The 21,963-nt window shown below is 35.1% G+C and overlaps 2 protein-coding genes across 2 annotated transcripts; both read right to left on the minus strand.

Annotated features, from left to right (window-relative positions):
* Nucleotides 1-4,295: 4,295 nt before the first annotated feature.
* On the minus strand, nt 4,296-6,612 carry LOC116215903 (gamma-glutamylcyclotransferase 2-3). The gene is made up of 8 exons (XM_031551712.1): nt 6,383-6,612; nt 6,181-6,257; nt 5,681-5,734; nt 5,405-5,461; nt 5,276-5,316; nt 5,098-5,169; nt 4,778-4,857; nt 4,296-4,693 (listed from the first exon to the last, which is right to left on the minus strand). Exons 1-8 carry the CDS (start codon nt 6,489-6,491, stop codon nt 4,608-4,610), a joined length of 576 nt encoding a protein of 191 aa, XP_031407572.1. The 5' UTR covers nt 6,492-6,612; the 3' UTR covers nt 4,296-4,607.
* Nucleotides 6,613-12,215: 5,603 nt separating this feature from the next.
* Nucleotides 12,216-19,770, minus strand: LOC116189058 (WAT1-related protein At4g08290-like). The gene is made up of 7 exons (XM_031518587.1): nt 19,467-19,770; nt 17,520-17,582; nt 16,825-16,941; nt 15,868-16,105; nt 13,828-13,986; nt 13,094-13,245; nt 12,216-12,469 (listed from the first exon to the last, which is right to left on the minus strand). Exons 1-7 carry the CDS (start codon nt 19,664-19,666, stop codon nt 12,364-12,366), a joined length of 1,035 nt encoding a protein of 344 aa, XP_031374447.1. The 5' UTR covers nt 19,667-19,770; the 3' UTR covers nt 12,216-12,363.
* Nucleotides 19,771-21,963: the final 2,193 nt, after the last annotated feature.

Genomic DNA, 21,963 nt, shown 5'->3' on the forward strand with positions numbered 1-21,963 from the left:
GAAATGGTGAGAGGATTATGAGGGTGATGGATTGGAGATTACACTTGCAACCCGATTCCATTCAAGTAGAGATTATGGGAAGGCAACTAGCTACAGTCGAATCGAACATGAAACTGAAAGAAAACTTCATAGAATTTGGTTTCTGTTTATGCCAAAATACACCAACCTCACTTCTAGTTCAAACATAGTGAAGATCAAGTAAAACGGCCACAGCCCTTAATAATCAAAGAGCTACTCAGCTACTTTTCGAACATTGCAAGACAAGAACAGGAGTAGTATCACTATCATTGCACTGTTGACTCATATTCATAAGCTGGTAGGAGTTTTGGATCCTGCAAGGTGCCAAACTGAAGCTAACTCGAGCCTCGCAAGAAGGTCTAAGAGGTAATTTCTCGAGTTGAAGTCATTTGAATCAATGCAAATGCCATTCAAGAAAGGTCGGATCGGATCTGTCCTCAAACTGCCTATGTACCGTTCGAGCTATCTGACTGTAAGTAATTTCTTTTTTAAAAGCAAATGGGAGGAACTCGTGGCGTGCAATGTATCAAATCAAAGCTGACTTTTAGGGCATGTTTGGTTGCCAGGTTTTTCAATTCGATTCCCTATCTATTCCATACGTAATAGGTATTCCGATGTTTGGTTCAAGAGAATGCGGAATAATTATTCCGGATCGGAATAGTTATCCGGCTTGCATGAGGAATACCGGTGCCTTGCATGACTGTCCGGAATGGTATTTCTCCATCCGGAAATTGACTCGTAAAGTCAAAAATACCCTCAACTTCTTTCACTAATTACAAACGCATGCCATCCTGCTATTTCATGCAGAATCCCCTCATTTCGAAACTGGCAAAATTTCTATTATATTCCCTGTCTATTCTATTATGTATCAATTCCATTCCAGCAAACCAAACGTAGCCTTAAGGCCCTGTGAAATGAGCTATGCAGCTCCTCAATACGACGTCAATGGGTTAACCAAAAATTCCCGTGGAGCCGAACTGCTCCTCCATGATGCTTGTGTCATCTGGCGTTTCTTATAATCCAGCAGGACTACAAACTGTACAACCAAGTTGATGCTGACCCAGAATCATAGGGGCACCTGCATCAGTTACAGGGCATCTGAGCAAAAATTAAGCCCGAGGATACATTGGTCTGCAAAGCGATGTGCTATATTGGCCGGCATCATGTTGGAGTAGAGCAAACCTTCCTAACAATGTGGGATACAGTTGGGACTGTTTGTCATGAACAGTTCAAGTGTTATGCAGCCATCCCATCCTCCTAAAGCGCGAGGTTCTACCGGCACACCGAAATTGTACGGCTACAAGTTGGCCGTCCACCCCTCAACTGCTTTACGATTTTGAACTGTGCAGTGTGAGAATGATATATGGTTCGCCTCAACCTCCGGCTGGTCCACCCTAGTTTTGGGGAGTTTTAATCTATCTATATATATATATATATATAGTTGTATCTCATCCTATTAAATACAATTAGAATAGTGTATTTTAAAATAAAGTTTAAGTTAATTTTTATTAAAATGTTCAAAAGAAAAGAAAATTTATATTTGTCTTTCACCCTATTAAGTTGGGTTAGAATAGTGAATGAAGAAGTCTCATGCCCTACTCCCACTCTATTAGGGTTAGAATAGTAAATACCAAAATAAATTTTAATTAATCTGTTATATTATATTATATATAAAAGTATGGAGTTCACATTTTGTTTTTCCATATTTCAATTCCTAAAATAACCTTACAATAATGCTAAAATTCCTAAAGTGCCCTCGCTATAGAGTCTCTGTACTATGTGCACTCTTTTTGCCCATCTATGTTCCTCTTTGATTTGCCAAAAAAATGTAGAATTAGAACCAAAGAAGGGAACCAATATAACAATCCAACAATCTATTAATTATTTTCCTCCCAGAAATAAATTATTTATGATTGAAGTGGAGAAAAAAAAAACAGAAGAAGAGAAAGACTCTCAAACAGTGAGGCAACGGGGGAATAAATTTTTTTAAAAAAAAAGAAAAAAAGAAAAGAAAAGAAGCAAAGCAGAGCAACGAGAATCTCAAACAGTCACGATATTTGGTCCCCTTAAAACTAAGGCGCGTATCCACTCCCGCAACCCACCATTACAAAACGGCTACATATTTCAGTTTCGCCATGCACATCCTCATGGAGATTGCACCATTCGCCAAACGGAGAACCATATGCTCCAGCATGAAAGAAATGCAAGGTGAATAGGTATGGAGATACCAAGTTTCGCCAATTCTTATTACCGTCCTAATTAATTGCTTTGGGCATGCCTGAGAAACTTATGTATATATATATATGTACACTAGTTTATTGGAAACGTGCGTTGCACGGATTTTACAAAGAAAATTTTATGCTAAAAGTTTAGATATGAAAACAACAATCGGTTTTAATTTATAATTTATATTAGCATGTAAAAAGTTATGCAGTAAATTTAAACCTGTAGTAGAAGAATGCATATTAAATATATATCAAATGTTCTTAAATAAGAAATTCATATAATATATACATCATTGTAATTATCAAATTAATTTCTAAGAAAAACCTCAAAATTTTGGGATTTTGGTGGGGTTGGTGGCCACCCCCCTCAATTGGGGCCACCGATGGTCACTGTTATTGCTGGCTACCCCAATCTGGGGGACTAGTGACCGGCGACATGGCCTCATCGATTACAACCCTCCAATTAGGTCACCGAACACGTGGACTTATTATTTAAAAAATTTTCAATTTCTTTTTTGGGTTTTTAATGTTTTAATTTTCAACCAATATAAAATTGCCATGTGGCAATTAACGATCAACTATCAAACTAGGATAAACTGACAATGTGAAGTACCCGTCGGCAACAACATAACGCCCAGTTAAGGATGGGAACCAAAGTACCCTACCAAGGAAACATTATAGGACCAAAAATTCCAAAATAAAATTAATAGGACTGAAGTTTAAAAAATTGTAATTTATATAACTTCTATTGTGTTCCTCTTTTTTTCTTTGTTTTTTTTTTTAACATGGGGTTTGGAGTAGTGGGTGGTTACACCACCGAGCTCCAACACTTAAGGCTTCTGCCGTTAAGGGTGCAACGCACCACGCAGGTATTGGGAGTCAGCAGCTTACGTGAGCTCTCCTAAGTTCACCTCCCGACAGGCTTTCCTAGTTATACGTAGAAGGCTTGTCTCATGAAAGCTCCGGTTGCATGGGAGACCACTTGAATCTAGAATGTCAAGGCAACTGATCCATACCTTAACTACCTAGACAACAAGACATTGGTTGTTGTTGTTTTTTCTTTTTTTTTTTTCCCTCCCACTGTTGTAACTCTCCTACGGTTGATGAATGGAGCTTTTAAATAGATCGGTCCATGGGAAAGCCACGACAAATTGTTTATTTTGATGTCATATTCTGATTTCCAATATGTCCATTGAAGATGTGTCATCTTTACTGAAAGGTCAAAACGAAGATGGAGATGGAGATGGAGATGGAGAGGTGAGAGAGGAACATATACAGAGTGAAGCAAATTCCAATAAGATCCGATATTTTTGTATTATTCTAGAAACAATAGTTGAGTAAAGACAGACAGGAAATGTCTGAGAAAACCACAACCATGTACGTGTATATAATACAGCAAATTAATATGGTGTAGATTGGTCACCTCGGCAAAGATAGTAAAGACATATTATAAGATATATATATATATATATATATATATATATATATATATAATAACCAGATAATATTTGGACAAGGAGTAAAATTTTTAAAGAAATACATTTTAGAATGATGCACTTGGGTAGTCATTTACTTCTGAATTGCTATCAACAGCTTCCAAATTTTCCATTTTAGACCGAAGTAAATCATCAATTATAAGGATTTGCTTCCAAAGCTTCTGAATTACGGTCATGCTTCAGAGAAGTGAGGTTTCTTGACTGAGGTTTCGGATCTGGATTAGGAATTATAGAAAGACTGGGAGAACTAACATGTAAGTAGAGCAATGTGAAGGGCTGTTTTTTCATTTTGGTGTGTATTCTAGTATCTAGGAGTCTAATATGCCCCAACTAATCCAATTTGAGTCGGGTCGGCTCACCAAGGGGTTAAACTCTTCTAGCATAGATTTTTTTCCATTCACAAGACTCGAACCGAGACTTTACTTAAGGCAAACAAGCGCAGAACTAATTTAACCCCTAGCATAAGTATTACTAATAGACATATAGGAATCAAATATGTAACTAATAACACTTAAGCATTTTCCCCTTTTCCAGGAATTTGCTCTTGCAAGGAAAGTGCAGGAGAAAGAAATAGATTCCTTCATATCAAGAGTTCACAATGTTGTACTATGGGAGGAGCAGTAATAACGCCCTGTGATACAGCTTTTCTACGAAATGGATCCCAATTTGATGTGGTGCATTGAATCAAGTATTCACACCTTCCGAACTAGCCAACAGAACACTAATATGACGGCACCAATGAATTGGATTAATGTGGTCATTCAAGAATTGAAGTTAAACGTCTTCTTGAATGCCTTCCTATAATAATGGCCAATAGTCCCACATCACACAGCTTTGAGCACCCCAGCATTTGGTTATGCTCGGTATATCATAGCCCGTTGTGGGGTCCATCCTCTTGCAAGAGCAGACGCCTCACTTCATTTGCAAGGTCCATCACATGCTTGTCCTTGCATCCTGCATTAATCTCAAAATGGAATCAAGATTCAGAACCAGAGAGTGCACTGAATGTTGAGAGGAGTGGAGACTGAAGAACTTCACCAATTTGAAGAAGAGCTGCCTCAAGTTGGAAGAGGTAGTCTCTGTTGGGTCCGGAGGGCCCTTCTGCTTGAACTATTTGTCTGCCATGATAAACGTGATTCAGTATCTCGTGATTCAATTCCAGGGACATATTCAGAGTAATCCAAGACCAGCCAAAAATCGTCAATCATGAAATAATAAAATTGGAATTCGGGGACAGAAAAAAGTGTCATCAGATTTGCGAGGGTCTAAAATCTCATTTACTCACCAAAAGTGATGAATATGCAAAATTCATTCAAAATCATCAAAAGTAATATCTATGTATTCTCAAAGATACATACTTAGCAATGTCTTCAAGAGGTGCAGGTCCCAAGAAATTCGGGTTTATCTTCTTGTCAGGAGAGCCTATGTATCTAAAAGAACAAAGTTTGATCAAATTAGATTATACATATAAGACGCAGCAGGTTTAGCCCGCAAAAGGTCTACGTAAATGAGAAAATCATTTTTCTCGTCACTTACACCATAATCCCCGATACAGCAGGAGTTTCAGCAGCAGGCTCCTGAAATACATTTCAGCAGGTAGATAGAATAGTGTGGCAATTACTGATATCATCATCTTAGAAGTAGAAATCAGCAATTAATTCATACAGTGAAAAAGTCGACATAAGCTTTCTGGTCATACTGCTTCTCCCTCACTTCCAAATACTGTTTGAAATCAGAGAAACATACTAACTGTTAGGGATAAATAAACTTCGAAAGATCAATTAGAATTCAAGTAATGGAAAAAGAAAATGAAGGATTAGCCGAAAAGGGGAGGAAAACGAAAAGGATTTGTCAGAACAATCAACGGGAGATTCTTCCCACGACAGTTGATCATTAATTCTTGTAGCATCTGATCATGAGCTGGGATACATATATCCATACCGTTAAAGCAATCTGCTGGTCTTCCTCTCCAACGATTTTGTATGCAACTCCCCACTACAACCTTGCAAAGAAGATTGCCAACTCATGTCAAAGGTCTTTTCGAGATAGCAATACTGAAAACAAAGCACGAATTGGCAATGAAACAGCTAGCAGGTCTCTTCGATGTTTTTCAATTGCAAAAACAAAAGAAAAGTAGTTAAGACCAGCCGCAACCGGGGATACGGCAAGAAAGAGCACGCGCACATCCAGATAATGTAAGATAAACTCCCCCCTTTCGCCGATGAATTCCGCTCTACAGGTAAGCTTAAAATTACATATTCTCTGGATACCATACAAAGATTTCCACTTCCAAATACGAAACTAGGGGAAGAGCATTAAGCAAGATAAATACATACGCAACAAACACACACATTGCGTATAATGAAAAAGAAACAGCAACGAATTGAAACTTACATTTTCGAACAAAACAAAAGAATAGCAAATGGGAAAGGAGAACTTACACAGATTTCCCCTTCAGCGGGCTCCAATGTCACCGTTCTTCCAGGGAACTCCGGCGTTCCTCTGTGATCAGTGCTCCCTAAATCACCATAAATGGAAGGAAAAAGCACCGAGATTCTTTCAATTCATATATATCCTTTTCTCTGGGGGGAATAAAGATCAGGAGGAGGACGACGACGACGACGATTGAGTGGACAGAAGAACCTTGGAAGAAGACGCGGCGATAGCCCTTGATGAAGCCGACGAGGCGTTCGTCGTAGTGAAACCCGGCTTTCCATATAAGAGAACCGTACCCGAATACCCACATCGCCATTTCTGAATCTTCTCCGCTTGTCCTTCGATACTTCTGCTCTCTCTCTCTCCCCCGAGTGACGGGAAACGGGAGAGATTTCTATTCCTATTGGAGAGGAGGAAGAAGCTGATTCTGAACTCAGCTCACCAACGAGGGGGAATATGCAGGGAAAATTCCATTTTTGCCCCCAAAAAAAATTTGATTTTGTTATACTTTGCCCCCTGAAGTTTACACCATCTAATCCCCTAAAACATTTTTTCTCATAAGTGGAGATTCACCTAAAACATTACTGGACCCAATTTAAATTCAGATCACAGGCATTCTAATAGGAGAATGAGTATATAACTAGGTTGTTCATATAGAATGATTATTTCGTTTATACTTTTCAGGAAACATTTCTTTTTTGCTAAGTGTGCTATTCGAAAGCTCAATAGATATCGACTAATCCAGTTCGAACCAGAATTACCTTTTAAGGGATAAATGATAAATCTCTACCAATTAAGAATTTTCTTTTTTTTTTTACTTGGAAAGGTAATTCCATTAGATTACATAACTGAGAGAGTACACAAGTGGGCCTAATTACATCTTATTTTTCTCGCAAAAGGACCGAGCCATTTTAAGTTATGGTCAAATATTTTGAAGGCTAGGTTTTACAAAAAAAAATTTCCATGTCAATTTAAATAGCAATATAATGGATTTCCTCCGTTCATAAGTCTAGTTAATTTATGATTTTATGAGCCACTGTCGTCCTTTATGTCTCGGCCCTCTCTGAGACTTTGCATGGGCTAGTAGGTCAAAAATTATTGATAGTAGCAAATTTTATCCTTTAGGAATAATAGCTATGAATAAAGCTTCTCTTCTAGATAATTTATCATTTGATTTTGACCCCTTAATTTTCTTATGAGCCCCTACAAAATAGTTAAAATATAGGGTTACTTATCCAAAAAAACCTGGACTTTTCACATTTTATAAATTTTAATATGAATTTTTTTTATTAACCTAAAAATACACCAATCATTAATTTATTATCAATATTAGTATGACATCACCAAAAAGGACGATTGGCAATCACTGACATCAGCAATTTCCAATTTTATTTTTGATAGGTCAGTAATTTCCATTTAAATTAATGGAAATTGAGAGTAGGATGACATAAAGAATCCCCAAGCATAGCCCGAGATTTTTATCTCCATATGTGTCACTTGAATGTTTCATCATTTTCACGACACCTAGGATAATTGACTTTCATTTTTTTTTTTGTTCTTTTCTAAGCTGCAGATGATGAGAAGATCGTTATAAAAGCTCATCTACTATTTCAATAGATGATGGCAAAATGACTTGTGAAGTTCTGAGTTGAACTCTAGGGAGTGTCAGCATCCCATTTCGGTCCATCGGTTCCAGGGGGGCAAAATCGTTATTTTTTCAATTTATTACCCTTTGTAAAAAAATAATAAAAAATAAAAAATAAATATATATATATATAAATAAGTTTTTTTTTAAAAAAAAAAATTTCAAATCTCGGGCAGGGACCGGGCAGCGTTGACCGGCTGCCCATGACCCGCCGGCCCTTAAAAAAAAAAAAGATTCGATTCGGCAGGCCGGGCAGGGCCGGGCAACGTTTGTCGGCTGCCCGCGACCCCGCCGGCCCAAGATCCCCAATATCGCGGATTTCCACGATTTTCCGCCAAATCGGCCTAAATCTTAACGGAAAAGGGGATGAAATTGCAATTAAATGAAACAGAAATACAATTCGGAGAGAGACGAACAAGACCCAGTGAGGGAAATCGAAAAATTGGCTCTCGTTTCGAGGAATTTTGAGATCGGAGAACTCGGGGAACCGTCGCCGGAAAATCGAAAAAACTCCCCCGATCCCGACGGTTTTAACTCCGGTGAGGCCCAGATCGACCACGGCGAAGCGTCGGCGGTGTCTAGAACCGTCACCGGCGTCCATTCCAGCCCTCACTGCGGCGTCCAGCGGCGAGAACCGCCGCCCGCAGCCTCATCGCCGCCGTTCCCTACCATCCCGATCGACCGCCGGTTAACGGGCCTCGGCCCATTTCTCCTTCTTCGCAGGTTTGGCCCAAACAGGCCCAATACACTCCAGTCCGGCCCAGCTTCTCTTTCGAGCAGTTTCTCCTTCGGGCGGGCGATCCGATCGAATCCGATCCGACCCAATTCATCCAGCGATTTTTTTTTATTTTTACAGAGAAGCCCCTCAACTTTCCGAACTAGGTAAATTCTCGACTTAGTGGCATGATTAGGGCTCCTTTCCTGAATATTATTGCTTGCTTGATGGATATAATGTGAAATGAGTGTTCTTGGGTCGCGTGGGTGATCGGATTTGTCCCGAACTCGATTTTATGAACTTTCTGTTTTGTCACATTTCAGTCCAGAGGACGTATTTTATCTTTTTAAGATCTGCCCCGAATTTCAAAATTATTTTCAATCTAGCCCCGGTCATTTTATTATTTTCCAATCAGTCCTTGGATTTTTCAGAATTTTTCCAAGAATCCCAAAGAACTTTTCCAATTGTTTCAGTTTAATCCCGGGACCATTTTTCACCCTTTTCAGACCTGCCCCGAATTTCAAAACTTCCTTTCAATCAAGTCCCAGTCGTTTTACTATTTTCCAATCAGTCCTGGAGTTTCCAGAATTTTTCAAGAATCTCAAGGAACTTTCCAAGTTGTTTCAGTTTAGTCCTGGGGCCATTTTTTTGTTTTCAGATTAGTCCAGATTTTCAAATTCATTTCAAATAAGTCCTAGGGCATTTTCAGTAATTTTTACACAGTCTCCAATTTTTTAAAATTTTCAAATCAGTTCCCCAATTTTTTTTAGAATTTTCAAATCAGTCCCCGAGACTTCATCCGAATTTTCAAATCAGTCCGTACTCTTTTAAAATCGTTCAATTCAGTCCCCTGGACATTTTCTAAAAATATCCGACCCTTTCCTACTTAGATCACCCACCGACAATGTATGTGCTCCATTTAAATATTTTATTTTTGTAATTATATGTGTATAACGTGATAATGTCGGAAATTAGAGTTTATCGGGCGGTCAACTAATGGCTATCTCGACGAATCGAAACCTGTAAATTAAAGCATTCGGCAAATTTCTAATTAACCTAAAATTCTACATATGGGATAATCGGGACGTTAAATTTGGCTAAATTAAATCACTTGACTCTTTTAAATGAATTGTACGAACCGGTTAATAATCTGTAATCGCGTCGACAGTTCAAGAACTGTTAGTCACTCCTTTTTTTAAATTCACAATTTCAAAAGCATCGAGATACGTGCTACGTAATCTTGATTTTTGATACACATACATATTTTTTGATTCAAGGGGATGACTATCGGTTTTTGTCTTGCTGTCACTCTAGTATAGGTTTGTGTTTAGAACGGGTTAAAACATGAAAAAAACAGATTAATCTCAAACTCGGCTTAAATCAAACATGGGCAATAGTCAAATAGAGGGTTAGGATTTTGGGTTTTAGGTGAAAATACTTTTAACCTGTAAAAGCCATACTGTCGCGATACAGAATAATCTAAAAACAACCCACACATTCGAGACTTGACTATGGACATCACGTCTGTCGGGTCCGTTAAAATAATGCCGAATGCTACATACCCTATCCATCATCCCTTTTGTTTGTTTTAAGGTAGGGTTTGTATGCCAAGATACCCCAGTTAATAATTGGTTAACTCACGTAAATTCGACAATAACAAAACCCCATTGTTTGATTATTTGTGCTTACTTGTTACATTTTTGCATTTGTTTATTATGCGGGTTGAGCCTGATCCTTTAGGACACGATTCACATGGGGTCCAACGCCCCAATCATAGATTACGGGATCTACTCCCCTAAACACTGAGTGCGCATCTCAATTTCAGTTTCAGTCTTTTCAAACCACACGGTGAGAACGAGTGTAATAATGACCGAGTATGAACCGATCGGGATTCAGATGTTGTAATTTTTATTTATTTGAGAGGACAATGTAAGGATTTATATTGTACATTTATTCATGTAAGAATCCCGGTCGGAGAGTGGACGGTCGGAGTGTTTCTTTGAATTTACGGTGTCAAAACGCATAAGATGAGCGGAACTTAATTAAGCGGTAATTAAATTAAAATGGTAAGCCTAAACAAGTTAGAGTACCAAAAGGGCGTGTGGGATATAGGCTCACACGTAATAGAACCCCCAAATTTGGAATTTTCGGTTCCGTACAGACCATAGGCCTTAGCAATTAGGTGTACCCCGTACCCCGTACCCCTAGACCCAAGCAACTCACCGGCCCTCGACCTTCGGGTCGTAAACAGGTAGTGGCGATTCCTTCTTACGTGCGTCCGTCGCGCGTCCCCGGGAAGGTGGACACTCCCAAGCCGAGTAACATAGGCGCGCGCATGCGTGCCCCGACGAGACGAAATTCGGGTGCGCACAGGGAGGGTGCATAATAAATGTGTCAAAAAGAAGAACCAAGCATCCTAGACATATATTCTTTGGGTCGCGGGACAATGTCTACCGATTTATGCCTTAATGCAGATGTAGGTGATCTAAATTTTGTTAGGTGCATAATAGTCTCCATTGGCTATTCAATTATGTAATCTAACAAGATTTATACCTCCCAAATTTGCGCCAAGACATGAACCAGTGGACATCGCCCCGCTACCTGAATAGGTATCTAGCAGCCTCATTTGCATCTTTTTAATGCTATTCTTCAATTTCTCTAGAGTTCATGAGCAGATCATCTGAGATGAAAATCCACAAGCTTTTGTTATTTTTTATTTATACAATATATGCTTCTACTTTTGCATACTACTTTTATGCATCAAAAGATGGACTTTGGATAATTGTTTAGCCAATATGCAGCTTGTTCAAACTCTATTAATTTATTGTTCGTTTATTTTTCCCCCGTTCTTAGAGTGAAGAAGGAGAGGAGAATTATATATGTACAGTCATCGAAATGTTTGAGGGAGAGAACCGATGCAGCGACTGCTTTGTACAATGCAAGAAAAATCCTAAATAACTAATAAAAGATTACAAGTAATTCCACTAAGTATTAAACATGCGAATTACCTCTAGGTCAACAGGTAATTCTATATTTTCTTTTTATCCTAATACCTTCTTAATGACGTCAAGGTCACCTATAGGTGTAGTTGTGCAGAATAAGAAAGGCAAAGTTGACAGGACTTGAAACATCTAAACAATTTCAAATGTAAGAGCGTTTGATGAGTTGTCAGAGTAAAAGGTTTTTTATTTTCTTTTAGAAAAATTGCTTTAGATTTGAAAAAAAAATATAAGGTTTATGATTTTACAAGTTATTTTCGCATTATAATGCCCCGTTATTCTTGGAAAATTAATTGGACATAATTTCACTTTTTTTGCTCAACTGGGCATCTTGAATGTACCTCTCAATTGCAATAATATTTATATATAATACAAAGGATTATGATTCTCGAAAAGCCTATGATCTTGATAAGTTTAATCTCGGCACACTTTCGCAAGACCTTATGATATTCACATTTGGTCTAATTCATTCGAATTTGATGATTTTATTGGAGTTGTTGACATTTTCTTTTTTTGGCTAAATGAGTTGTTGACAAATTTAGTACTGTGAAATACATATGTTACAAATTTGATGAGAGGTTTTCATTTATACCGATGTATATATTTCTACCAGAAGTATCGTAATATCTGCATAGTTATATAATTTCCATTCAAACTAATACTCGAAATTGAGGAGCGCCTAGGAAGGAAATTAAATTCATATTCATATATGAATTGAACATTTCACTATCACATTGTATATGTACAACACTCTTGAGTACTAAAACTATCATTTCAGCAAAAAAGAAAAAAAGAAAAAGAAAAAAAAATTACACTCTGGAGTACTAAATTATGGTTGGTCCAGCTTGCCCATCCTTGGGCGAATTCTACATTTTTGCCACCCCTTTAGCACCACCGAGTAAAGCCCAAAAGCTATGACAATGCCCCCAATTATACTGAAATTACAACATAGACAATAAAAAGGAACGGTAAAAATCAATATTAGTCCAATGAGAAACAAGAGGCAAACCTCGATTAAGAGAAAAGTTTTTTTCCGTGTATAATATGCTTCCCATTTTTTTATCCTCAGATTATGAGACATCAGCTATTAATTATTATAACAAGTAAAACCTCAAAACTCAAAATATGGGGAGGTTGTTTTGGCTGATCCTCAGATCTACAAATTGCCTTGATTGTTCAATCATTTTATCCGTAGTACTTAGTTATTTTATTGAAAATCATTAATAAAAATTAATTACCTTAGATGATATAAGCAACCTTTTCTATTCAGGAATAACTATTACATAATTTCTTGAAAATAAGGATTTTTTTACAAAATTAAACACTCATTTTTTATAAAAGAATATATCTTTGCAACATTTGGTCTTGTACTCTGTGAATATTTGTTTTACATTCTCATTTCAGATGAAAGATAACTTTATTTCCAATAGATTAAACATATAAGAAACAAGTTTTTCACATGTTTTTCCTCTCATTTCGTCGCTCGAAGAATTGAAAACAGAAAACAATTTTGCCAAGTTGTATATTTTTCTAGAAGAAAGGGATAATCATAAGTATACCTTCCGAGGTAGAGCTTTTCAGCTAAGATGATGGTGCCCAAGGCAGCAACAATGATCATGCACAAAGGGTTGAATGCTGTCACGAACACCGGCCCTCTTGTTTTCATCACTAAACCTTGAACATAATACGTAACACCGGAGCTAATTACTCCCTGAAAGAAATTGTGTATATCCACGATCAGTGTTGTCATTATAATCAATTCTATTTCTCGTACCACATACTCTATTATGTGTAACAAATTTCGGGTATCAACTACAGAGATTAGCTTAGATTAATATCATTCAAAATTAGTTTGTGTAGAACAAAGTAGCAAGAGTCGCACATAATGGAGAAAATGAAAAAAACAAAGACAGGGTTAAAATAAAACAATCTAACGTTCTCCAAGCAAAAAAAAAAAAGTACAATCTAAAATTCCTCAGAGAGAATATTATATATAGAGACCCACACACACACTAGTGTAAGATATGAAAGCATCGTGTCCCATCTGTTTAACAACTGGGTTGGGCCTAAAAGTCATAGAGCATTTCTTTCGGTGATATTACGGGTGTTCTCAATCAATCAGATTATTAGTCGAGATTTATTTGTTCGTATGTCAGTTAGAATTTAATTATACGAGATGCTTTTAACAAGACTTGAACCCGAATTAAGAAGAACAAGCGGCAACCACTTGAACTAACTGAAAATGGTTTTGCGAGTGAAGTTAACTGTAGATGGATGCAATAGTAATGCATACAGTATAAACAGGGGCAAGAAGACGAGAATCCCAGCCGACAGCCCAAGCCGCTGGGTGGCGCTCCGCTACGAGGGCTACTGCCGCACTTTGCACTGCTCCCATCAAACATATCAACGACGATAGTGACAGCTCCGCCGGATACTTCTTTATTGTTATTGACTGTATCAAAATAAATAAATATATAATTTTGGTTAGTCTTTTTTCGCTGAATTATAATTTTGGTTAGTCGCATAATAAAGAAAACGCTCTAGAATAGTTTAAGTTGAATGTTTATAATAGGGGAGTTATATAAATGGTCCTATAAGTTTGTTATTTTCTGACATCGAGTTCTATAAGTTTTTAGACTTTTTCAGTTCTAAACGTTTGCTCCGTTAAACATTTATGGTCCAAATCGTGACGGACCGTTAACTAGTACTAATGTAGATGTAAACGGCGTTAAATCTTTTCCACTTGTATTGAAAATGCTTATGTGAAAATTAAAACAATTACAACGATGGTCCTAAAATTTTTTTATTTTTTGAACTTGAGTCCTATAAGTTCAATTTTGAAAAAAACAGTCTTAAATCGTTTCAAAAAGTGACAGTTTTGGCATATTCTGTAACCGGACGTTAAGGAACAATGACGTGGACTTAACGCCATAAAAAAGTTTATGTCTGATAGTTAATATGGCACACGTGGACCAACCAAAGCACACCACTTTTGAAAATTTTTAAACATTTTAAAAAACGTAAAATTAGAAAAGAAAATTTAAAAATTGAATAAGACTAACCATGATTAAATAAAAAGTAGAAAAATTCAAATAAATTATAAAAATTTAATTTTTAAATTTTAAAAATTTTGAAAAGAATTTTTAAAGTTTTAGTAAAATAGAAGAAAAATTCAGAACAATTACATAAATTAATTAAATTTATAGAAAATTTTGAAAATTTATTTAAAAAAGATAATACAGAAAAATTCAGAAAAAATTAAATAAAAATTTTAAAAAGAAAGTTTTAAAAGTTAAAAAAAGATTAAAAGATTCAGAAAAATTAAATAAAAATAAAAGTTAGGAAAATAATATATAAGAAAATTAATATTCAAAAACAATTATATAAAATTTTGAAAAAGTGGAAGATAATTTTCAAACTAATAATAGAATGAGAAGGGGCTGGGTAATTACCAAGATATCGAATAGGGCGAGGTCGTCAGAGGTTTTGGCTAGAAAGGCCCCCATCTCTGATCCTTCCCCCTTTTTTTAAAATTTTTTAGATTTTGTAAATTAAATTAGTTTTATTCAATTTTATTTTTTTGAATTTAATGTAGTTTTTCTTCTATTTTTTAAAATTTTCAAGAAATTAATTTAAATCAAAAAATAAATTTTGAAAAACTTTCATGGCGTTAAGTTCACATCATCGTCCGTTAACGATCGGTACAGAATAGACTAAAACTGTCACATTTTGAAACGAGTTAGGACTGTTTTTGCCAAAATTGAATTTATAAGACTCAATTTAAAAAAATGGAGAACTTTTAGGACAATCACTACTATTCTTTTAATTTTCACGTTGGTACTTTAAATACAGGTGGAAAAGATTTCACGTTGTTTATGTTCACATTAGCACCGGTTAACGGTCAGTCACAATTTGGATCATAAGTGTCTAACGGAGCAAATGTTTAGGACCGTAAAAGCAAAATGAAACTTATAAGATTCAATATAAAAAAAAGGACAAATTTATATGATATTTTTGTAATTTTTCTGTTTATAATATCTATGTACTGATATTGTAAATTATTGGTTGTTTTACTTATTCCAGTAAGATTGCGGAATATTACCAGTCTATTAGTTTATATTAATCTTCATAATTATTTTCAAACAAAAGATATCTTTTAGTTTATTTTATGTTTTCCCCTCAAAAGGGATAAAATAATTCGTTGAAAATTGTATTTGGTACGTATGACTGAAACCTTGAATAGACTCTTTTTTTGTTTTGTTTTTTCCCCCCTCTCTTTCTCTCTGTCATGTGAGACCTTGAGAAGGCTTTAGCTTACAGATTAGGAACTCACTTGCAATATATAGAAAGCAGACCAGGCACAGCAACCGATGAGGATAAAGATGGTGCCGGTGACCCAGTGCTTGTCAGAGGGATCGTCCGCCGTTCCACTGCTGGCATGGTTTCTTGACCGTATCATGTTGATGATCGGCCCTTTGTACAGTGTCATCACAAGTGCCCCCGCGAATGTCACGATTGTCCCTACAATTTTGACTAGCCCTGGTATTTCCCTTATCTTCACTCGGTCTATCCTGTTGTGCGAATTATATTATTTTCATGCATATTCATTGTCCCGAGGAATGGATATAAAACTTTTGCCAGATCATATCTAAGTAGTTTAATTTTTATGATATATAAACTGAATTTCCTACAAACAGAAAATGACTGTTTAATTATCTGAAATCATTGTTATCAGAACCGGCGGTCCGGTTCGCCTAAAAACCGAAATGGCAGCTTTGAACCACCGGACCCATTGAACCGGCCGGTTTTAAGTAAAATTTCATTAAACCGGCCGGTTCTATGGGTTTTTATGGGTTTCCTATTTAATGTAAAAATTGGTTGGTTGTGTAAGGATTTGAACTCATGACCTCTTGCTTTTCATATTAGCATACTACCAACCAAGCCACCACCACTTTTTTGTTCTTTTAACTCTACTTTTAAGTACTTATTAAAATAAAATATTTATTTTGAAGTAATAAATATTAAATATAGATACTTTCTTATACTATTGTTATATTTCTTTAAAATCATCATACTTTTATCTTAATTATCATAATTTTTTTAATAATATGAATATTTATTTTATTTTAAATAAACGAGCGGTCCGACCCATCGAACCCCCGGTTGAACCCATAAACCCATGACCCCGTACCCCTTCCGGTTCATCATCCGGTCCGGTTCTGATAACACTGTCTGAAATGACTATTTCTTAAGGAAAAAACAAACAAAAGAGAAAGGAAAAGAAAGTTACCTGAAAATAACGGCCATGACAAAAGTAACGGACGGAACGGCATTCATAATTGCAGACGTAAATGATGCAGACGTGTACGTCATTCCCAAGTATGCAAAATTCTGATCCAGGATTGGTCTGCCCCATCGCATATAGTAAAATCATCAATTTATCATTTGCTAAATTATCTTAGTATACTAAAGCAGTCGGAGAGCGAGTATAAACTGCAATACGGATGGTATGACTATAAAGCAGTTAGAAGAAGCGTAGAATTATCTCCGGCTTATATTGTTTGTGCCAATTGTTACATCTGAAGTGATAAAATTGCGTAATTCTTCAATAAACACATTGGCGATCTAATTAGTGAATTGGTTACCAAATTTACGCAATAGTTCTTTCTTTGTAGAATAGAAAACACTAAGATGACTTAATTAATTATTAATTTGCCGTAGTTCAACCATAATATATTATATTGGGGCATTAATTAACAGAACTGATGTTACAAAAAAAAAGACATTAATTAACAGAATTGATGTCACCAGAAAAACCATGGGAGGAAGGGAAATTTGGTACAATGGCATTAATTTCCTATTTGGTGCAATGAGGTCTTAGATTGGATCCTGGTCAGTAGAATTTTAATACTCTTTATTTAGTTTTCGCTATAATAATAATAATAATATAACAGACGCAAATTTTTGGGCAGCAAGAGAACATACTCAAGAAACCCAAGAGCCATTATCTGTAAGAATATTGAGAATGTCATCTTTGGCCTTATTTTCCTGAAATCAACAGACAAGTGTAAATGTTTTCTATTAGTGTATACATATGAAATGCATTTGCAGTCTCAAAGGTAGGTATACAATATATTCCTTGGTGAATTAGTCCTAATAAAGCTACTCGCATGATGGAAAGTTCATTCTTCCATTTCCAGCGATATATGTATGTCTTTGGTGTTTTTGTAGGCTACTTTGGCATGATATATAAGACCGGCGAAGAATTTCTTACAGTACCAGATAGTAACCCTTAGGGTACAAATATAAATAAGTGTGCTAGTAAAACATACATGCAGCCATATATGGTTTTGAGCTGAACATCATTATCCATCAACACATCCAAAATCTTAATACATCAAATCTCGCGATCCTCGCTCCATTTCCCAAGAAAAAGTGAAGTGTCGCATCATTCAATTTCTTCCTTTTGTTTTTTTTTTAATCTCAAAAATTATAAAATTTAAGAACAAAAATAGAAAATAATATTGAGGACAAGTGTTAGAACGTCTCACATTGGAGAGTTGTAAAAAAAATAGTGATTTATAAGAGGGTTAAGTAACACCACTTATCAATTTATTCCATTACTCTGTAAATTTTACCGTAAAAACTCTTTCAGCATGCCCAGTCGAATCATTTTACAGCTTTTACAAGTGTATAAACACGCATAAAAAAGGAATATAATTACTTGTAACCCAACGTTGGGTATTCTCAGTTTTAGTTACCCTATAAAAATTTTCTTAAAAAGGTTAACGTTTCATTTTTGTTTTAAATCTGGTTTACCTTAATTTTCTATCCAAACTTGATGGAAAATATGATGTGGGACGTTTCCGTCCATCAAGTTCGGATGAAAAATTAATTGTAGGCTAGATTTGAAATATAAGTGAAACGATAAGCTTCCTTATAAAATTTTTAAAGGACGGATTAAAATTGAAAATATCCCAAATATTAAATTATATAGAGTTACTTTTCCTTTTAATTATTAATACAAGAGGTCATGCACAGGCACTACGCACAGGAATATAGATAAGAAAGGTGAAATAATAATCAAATATGCTGATCGCTATCAACGTTATTGTTTACCTGAAGGAAAAGAACATATGGTGGACTTTTTTTTTCTATCTTATTAACTTACAATTTCGTAAAAATATTAAAATTATCGTTTTTGGATAAGTAAACAAAAATAAATAAAATTATCATCATATGTAGAAAAAAATATGGATGATAGCTCTTGCGAGAAAAGTTATGGCCAAAGAAATAGAGGAGAGAGGAGGGAAGAGAGAGAAGATAGAAGAGAAGGTAGGGATGGAAACGAGAGGTGGATAGTTTTTTTTAAGGGTTTTTCTAACCTATGCTCTAAAGGCATAGGATAAGAATTAATAAATAAAGTAAATTTTTTAAAATTATAATTTTATTTAACAGAGTTTTACCATTGAAATACAAACATTTATTTCATTCTCAAATTGATAGACCAATTTATAGTAAGTATGAGTTCTTATTCTATGATATTAGGCCATAAGTTAGAAAAACCCATAAAAGGTAATTTTACTATTTTAACCTTAAATGGATGGCTCTAATTAATCCAAGTATATTTAATATGAACATTTTAGAAAAAGAAAAGTGAGACGAAAAAGAGATCTCTATTTATATATTAGTATAAATTTTATTTAAAAAATAAAAACAAAAAATGGACCCGGGAGGCCATTTCACTAGTGAAGGTTAAAATGAAGACAAAGGAGGAGACTAATGTCCCTTTCTAGCCACATCGGTGCAATTATATCACTATTGCAAGTAAACGTACGAGTTCTTATATATATATATATATGAAGTCATGGCCATGTATGGGTACATGGGATAAGTATGCAAGGGATAAGAAGATCAGTGGTATTGTTCAACCTTTCAAGAACAAGGGCAAAAGGAGAAATAACGAGGGCAGCAACGGCATTCCTGTAGACAATAAGAACACATCGGCTCATCCCGCGGTTGAGTGTCGCCATGCTTATTATGTACAATCCAGCTGTTCCAAATTGTAAGCTCACCATCAGCAAGTAGGGTTTCACCTTATTGAACACCTCACTCGGACATAATTTCCCCATCTCTCGCTCCCTCTCTAGATCTTCCCTATCTTCTCTATAAGAAATTTTGTTGTGCGAACAATGTGAAGGATTTCAAACTCCTTATATAGAGAATGGAAATAGAATCTTTGGTAGTTCACACAAAGGAAAAATAAAACATTATTGGATACCAAGTTGATGTGCATAACGTGAATTTTCAATATAAGTTGCAAGTATAACTTTTATTTTGTGTTTGTTATATTTGTCCCACGAATGCATTTTTTTTTGGATAAGTCGCACAAATGCATTTTGCTGCATGTTTGGTACTTACAAATGAAAAAAGAAAAAGAATTAGAATCAACAGAACAAGAAGGTTGCATTTTGCATATGGTGATATCAATTTTTAGTTATTTATTACTATGAAAGCTCATGGGACTTGTACAATAAAATAAAAATCCTAATATCTAATAAAGGGGTACCGATAGTCTCACTGAGTATCGAATCTGAAACATTTAGGTTGTTAGGCGAGAGTGCGCGCTACTACGTTACACTCCTCTCATGGTTGGTTGATATCATTAATTATATTCATTTCGATGCCATTCATATCTTTCAAAAATGATCTCAGAGAATATGATAATAAGCCATTCATATCTTTCAAAAATGATCTCAGAGTATATGATAATAATGTCTAGTCTTAATTAACCTGCAATTTTTTTTCCTTATTTTTCATGTTTTTCTAGCTAATGGTTGTTTTGTCAGCAGTATATATGTTTTTTTTTAAATCAATATATTTTTATTTTACCACCATCAATATATGTTGATGGATTCTCCATTTTTATTAAAAGTTGTGTGATTCCCTTTTTGAGGGACTTTTGTCTGTTGAACGTGGAGTTGGGGAGGATGAATATGCTTAAGTTGAAAGGGAAATTCTATGATGCAATCATTAAAAATGCTGGATAGTATAACTAAATATTCTGTAATTGAATAGAAGTAATATATTTTTTAACATGAGCTACCGCATTATCACGGTGATAATTAGTCACCATATAAAATCCCTTTCCCCAAAAGAAAAAAGGGAAATTGAAGAACTGGGAAGTACCGGAGAGCTCGGGAGGGAGGGGCGAGAAAAAGAAAAAAAGAAAAAATTACGTTAGAAATGAGTGTGTGAGGGGGAGAAAAGAGACAGACCCTGCTCCTTAAAAAAAAAAAAAGGAAACAAAGAAATTAACAATTCTTAGAAGCTTTTATTTTAGGTATTAAAATCTAATTTAATTGGCGATCGAGATTAGGTTTTTGGGATTTCAATTGTCACCACTTTAAATAGCTTTTTTTTTAATTTGTTACATTAGAAATATCCTAATTTTTCGGTGAAACACAAAATTACGCAAATTTATTTACTGAAACTAATTCTCACTAACGCAATGACTTGACTATAACCAGCATATGACTTTAATGAATTTCGAATCCTTATACTGCAAGAAAGTTTGTTCTCTTAAATTTAATTAGGTCACTTAAGGCCTAGTATATTGCTATCATGGTTTTCTTGACTAGAAATACTGAAAATTGACATTAAATTTAGTAGGAAGAAATGTTAAATTTTGTATTATTTGAAAAACTAATTCGATAAATCTTTAAAAAATTTGAATAATTTATTATTAGATGAGAGTAAATGATTTATATATAAATAATTTTATCATCAGTTTTAGTTATACTCATGATAGACCAAAAGAGATTGCTGAAAAAGTTTCTCCGACCCGCAACAAACCACAAATTACATCCTAGTTTTATCATCAATGTCATGGTGCATAAAAATGGACAGAGCTAAACGAAGAAAAAATAATCTGCAATAGTGTATGCGTATATATATATATATATTAATTATATATATTTGTAAAACTTTTCAAGTATATGTATATTGTGATCCTTATGACCGTCAATACTTATTCACAGCTTGTTTCTGTTTGTTTATTGTTGTTTTTTTTTTTCACTCTTAGCTGTATTTTGATATAACAAATATTAGAATGTCTCATCTTAGAGGAAAATTTTATAACACATTTTTTTTTAATGTATGAATGTTGTATCTATGTGTTCAATTGCTTATATTTTTAATCTCGAATCTTTAAAAGTGAAAATTCAAAAAATCTAAGTTGCTGAGATTTTGAATATATGATACATCTACACCTAATTGTATATATTATAGCCCAATCCCACATTACACGAACCTTTAGATGGACAAAGAGTTTTATTAAAAAATAAAAATATTGAGGGAATTTCACCATGCTAAGACAGTAAGGAATTAAACTATCTAATTGCCGGATGCGTTTGTAGATTCTCGTTTT

Source organism: Punica granatum, chromosome 8 (assembly GCF_007655135.1).
Source record: "Punica granatum isolate Tunisia-2019 chromosome 8, ASM765513v2, whole genome shotgun sequence".
In the NCBI taxonomy this organism is placed as follows: domain Eukaryota; kingdom Viridiplantae; phylum Streptophyta; class Magnoliopsida; order Myrtales; family Lythraceae; genus Punica; species Punica granatum.

Coding starts and splice junctions, on each gene's coding strand:
- LOC116189058 (XM_031518587.1), bottom strand. CDS start 19,666: ATGGGGAAATTATGTCCGAGTGAGGTGTTCAATAAGGTGAAACCCTAC. Junction 13,987..15,867: donor CTGCTTTCTATATATTGCAA/GTGAGTTCCTAA, acceptor ATTTTGATACAG/TCAATAACAATAAAGAAGTA. Junction 12,470..13,093: donor GAAAAGCTCTACCTCGGAAG/GTATACTTATGA, acceptor TTGTAATTTCAG/TATAATTGGGGGCATTGTCA.
- LOC116215903 (XM_031551712.1), bottom strand. CDS start 6,491: ATGGCGATGTGGGTATTCGGGTACGGTTCTCTTATATGGAAAGCCGGG. Junction 6,258..6,382: donor TCGCCGCGTCTTCTTCCAAG/GTTCTTCTGTCC, acceptor ATGGTGATTTAG/GGAGCACTGATCACAGAGGA. Junction 5,462..5,680: donor ACCAGCAGATTGCTTTAACG/GTATGGATATAT, acceptor GATTTCAAACAG/TATTTGGAAGTGAGGGAGAA.